Consider the following 3,536-nt stretch of genomic DNA (forward strand, 5'->3'; position numbering starts at 1 on the left):
CCTCCGCGCTGTCCAGGTCATGGGGGTTGCCGCAGGCAGCCCCAGCGAGGGTTAGGGGATGCGCTGGGGACTCTCGCTGCTCTTCTGCATCCTCGCGCTCTGCCTTCGAGGGCACCCCCGGGGCCCACAGGCACAGCCCTACGCATGGGATGGAGTGGTGGTGGTACCGAGAATGTGGGTTTCGGCAACCCCCGTCACCTCGGTGCCTGTCTCTTCCCAGGGGCCGCCCGGACATCCAGTGGAGCAATCTGGACCCTCTGCAGCTGATGGAGGAGCTGGGGCAGTTCACGTCCCTGGAAGGCTTCAAAGAGCTGCTGGATAAGGCAGAGGTGGGGCAGGCTTACATGGAGCGGCCCTGCCTGGACCCCCGTGACCCCCAGTGCCCCCCCAGCGCTCCCAACAAGCAGAGCCAGCAGGTTGGTCACAGCTCGTGGGGACCAGAAGGGGTGTGGAGGCTTGCTGCGCTCCTGCCCGCCCCATTGTCCCACATCCCTGATGCCTTCCCTCTGCCCGCAGAACCCCGACATCCCAGCCGAGCTCTCAGGGGGCTGCCACGGCTTCTCCAGGAAGTTCATGCGCTGGCAGGAGGAGCTGATTTTGGGTGGCACGACCAAAGATTCCCAGGGCAAGCTGCTACGGTGAGAGCCACCACGGCACGGGTGTCCCCAGAGAGTGTCCCAACTGTGGCACTCACCTCGGGACAGTTTGGGGCAGGGTCCCCTCGTCTGGTGCCCATGGGAACCCGCCCTGGCTGCAAGAGGGTCCACAGGGCTGTGTGGGAGAGTGTGTGAGGCTGGCGAGCCTATGGGACTGGCGAGGCGCTATGGGGCTGGTGAGCAGGGCAGTGCTTCGGAGCGAGGCAGGGGAACGGGGGGCAGGGTGCCTGGGTCCTCTCCCAAGTGTCCACGGTGGGGCTGGGAGCTGTGGGATGGGGGAGGGACCCATTCCCGCATCCTGGGGCACTGCAGCCGGTCCCAGCAAGATGCGTGCCTGTTCCTCAGCGCCGAAGCCCTGCAGACCATGTTCCTCCTGATGAGCCCCCGACAGCTCTTCGAGCACTTCAAGGATGACTATGAGATCCATGACATCAGCTGGAGCGAGGAGAAGGCGGGTGCCATCCTGGAGGCCTGGCAGAGGAAATTTGTGGAGGTGGGCAGTGGGCACAGCTCCCACGTGGGGCTGGGCAGGGGGGAGCCTGTGCGTGGCATCCCCCCCGTGCCCAGGTTTTCGTGTGTCCACGGGTCCTGGCACCGCTTTCCTGTGGTCCAGTCCCTAGGAATGCTGACACCCTGGGTGGCTCTGGGGGATGTACCGAGCAGTGGGGGTGGTCCTGACTCTTCTAATGGGGTGCATCTCTGGCAGCTGGCACAGGACTCCATCCCACCCAATGCCACGCAGAGCGTCCACGCTTTCTCCACCACCACCCTCAACGACATCATGAAGTCCTTCTCTGATGTCAGCGCCATCCGGGTAGCCGGGGGCTACCTCCTCATGGTGCGTGTGCTCCCTCTCTGTCCCCTGCCATCCCTCTCTCGCCCCCCGCCCCCATCCCCACTAACCTGACGCACTCTTCCAGCTGGCCTACGCCTGTGTCACTATGCTGCGGTGGGACTGCTCCAAGTCCCAAGGGGCTGTGGGCCTGGCCGGGGTCCTGCTTGTGGCTCTCTCCGTGGCCTCTGGCCTGGGGCTTTGCTCACTGCTGGGCATCTCCTTCAATGCAGCCACCACCCAGGTATGTGTTGGGGGAAGAGCCGGGTGCCATGGGGGGCTGGTGGGACCCTGGGGACTGTGAGGTGGCCGTGTCCCCCCACTGACACCATCTGCTCTCCGTCAGGTCCTGCCCTTCCTGGCCCTTGGCATCGGTGTGGATGACATGTTCCTCTTGGCTCATGCCTTCACTGAGACCAGCCAGCACATCCCCTTTAAGGTGAGCGCCGAGCCTTGCCTGGGGGTTGCCTGGTCCCCTCCTCCTCCCCGCAGCCCCTCTCGTCACCTCCTCCCTCTGTCCCTGCAGGAGCGTACGGGGGAGTGCCTGAAGCGCATGGGGACCAGCGTGGCTCTCACCTCCGTCAGCAACATGATCGCCTTCTTCATGGCAGCCCTGGTGCCCATCCCTGCCCTGCGCGCCTTCTCCCTCCAGGTTCGGCTGGGGTCCCTCTCTAGGGAGGGCAGGAAGGGGTGGGAAGGGACCTGTCTCTGACACGTCACTCTGCCCACAGGCTGCAGTGGTCGTGGTGTTCAACTTTGCCATGGTGCTATTCGTCTTCCCTGCCATCCTGAGCCTGGACCTGCACCGCCGGGAGAAACGCCGTCTGGACATCCTCTGCTGCTTCTACAGGTACTGGTGCCGGGCTGGCCGGGATGGAGCTGACCCCACAGATCCCCCCAGAAGCAAGGGGTAGCTCTGTTTTCTCTCCCTAAACATCTCTTCCTTTCCTCTCCCCGCAGCCCTTGCTCCTCGCGGGTCATCCAGATCCAACCCCAGGAGCTCGCCGATGCCAACGACAACCACACCTGCCACCCCTCCCCTTACGGGCACCCTGGCATGGCCACCAGCACCCAGATCACCACCACCGTGCAAGCCTTCACCCGGTGTGACCCCTCGGGCCACCATGTGGTCACCGTCCTGCCGCCCACCTCCCAGGTGTGCACATCACCTGCCGTCCTCCTGCCCCCCACCGATCCCCTGGGCTCGCAGGTCTTCACCCCGTCCAGCTCCACCCGGGATCTGCTGGCCCAGCTGGATGAGGCCAAGGGTGGGCGGGAGTGCGTCCCCCTCCCCTTCTGCCGCTGGAGCCTCGCTGACTTTGCCCGGGAGAAGTACGCCCCGCTCCTCCTGCGGACCCAGACCAAGGTGAGGTGGGGACCGCCCCGGCGGTGCCACCTGGGGCGGGTGGGTGGCACGGGACCCTGCCTGACGCCCCCCCGTTGTCCCGGCAGGCGGTGGTGGCGGGGCTGTTCCTGGCGCTGCTGGGGCTGAGCCTCTATGGCACGACCATGGTGCACGACGGGCTCTACCTGACGGACATCGTGCCGCGGGACACCAAGGCGCACGCCTTCATCTCGGCCCAGTTCAAGTACTTCTCCTTCTACAACATGTTCATCGTCACCAAGGGCGGCTTCCACTACCCGGGTGCCCAAGCCGCCCTGCTCAGCCTGCACCAGGCCTTCAGCACCGTCAAGTACGTGGTGCGGGAGGGCAACCGCGACCTGCCCAAAATGTGGCTCCACTACTTCCAGGACTGGCTCCGAGGTGAGGGCCATTCCTCTTCTCCATGTTCTCCCAAACCTGCACCCTCCCCACTGGCCTGGGAATGCCTTCCCTGGTGTGTGGCACCCTGGGGAGGGTGGTCCCAAGGTGGTCAGCGATGCCAAGCTGAGCCCTGGGGTTTCTGCATGCCCATCCTGCTGGCACAGTGCTTCCAGGGGCGTGCGGGATGCCGTGCGAGGGGTGAGCTTCCCACGGGATGCCGTGCAGGGTGGCGTGACCCAAGGGATGCTCACCCCTCGCACCTCATCCCCAGGGCTCCAGGCCA

The 3,536-nt window shown here is 65.4% G+C and overlaps 1 protein-coding gene across 1 annotated transcript in view; it reads left to right on the plus strand.

Moving 5' to 3' along the window:
- The window catches only part of PTCH2 (patched 2), a gene marked incomplete at both ends in the record, with an annotated part of 8,103 nt that overhangs the window by 2,415 nt on the left and 2,152 nt on the right, over positions 1-3,536 (plus strand). Inside the window, 11 exon segments of the mRNA XM_010158054.1 lie at positions 221-416; positions 517-638; positions 1,002-1,149; positions 1,363-1,494; positions 1,577-1,732; positions 1,835-1,927; positions 2,015-2,140; positions 2,220-2,338; positions 2,449-2,854; positions 2,941-3,253; positions 3,418-3,451. Coding sequence (XP_010156356.1) covers positions 221-416; positions 517-638; positions 1,002-1,149; positions 1,363-1,494; positions 1,577-1,732; positions 1,835-1,927; positions 2,015-2,140; positions 2,220-2,338; positions 2,449-2,854; positions 2,941-3,253; positions 3,418-3,451 — 1,845 coding nt within the window.

This window comes from Eurypyga helias, unplaced genomic scaffold (genome assembly GCF_000690775.1).
Source record: "Eurypyga helias isolate BGI_N326 unplaced genomic scaffold, ASM69077v1 scaffold27998, whole genome shotgun sequence".
Lineage (NCBI taxonomy): Eukaryota > Metazoa > Chordata > Aves > Eurypygiformes > Eurypygidae > Eurypyga > Eurypyga helias.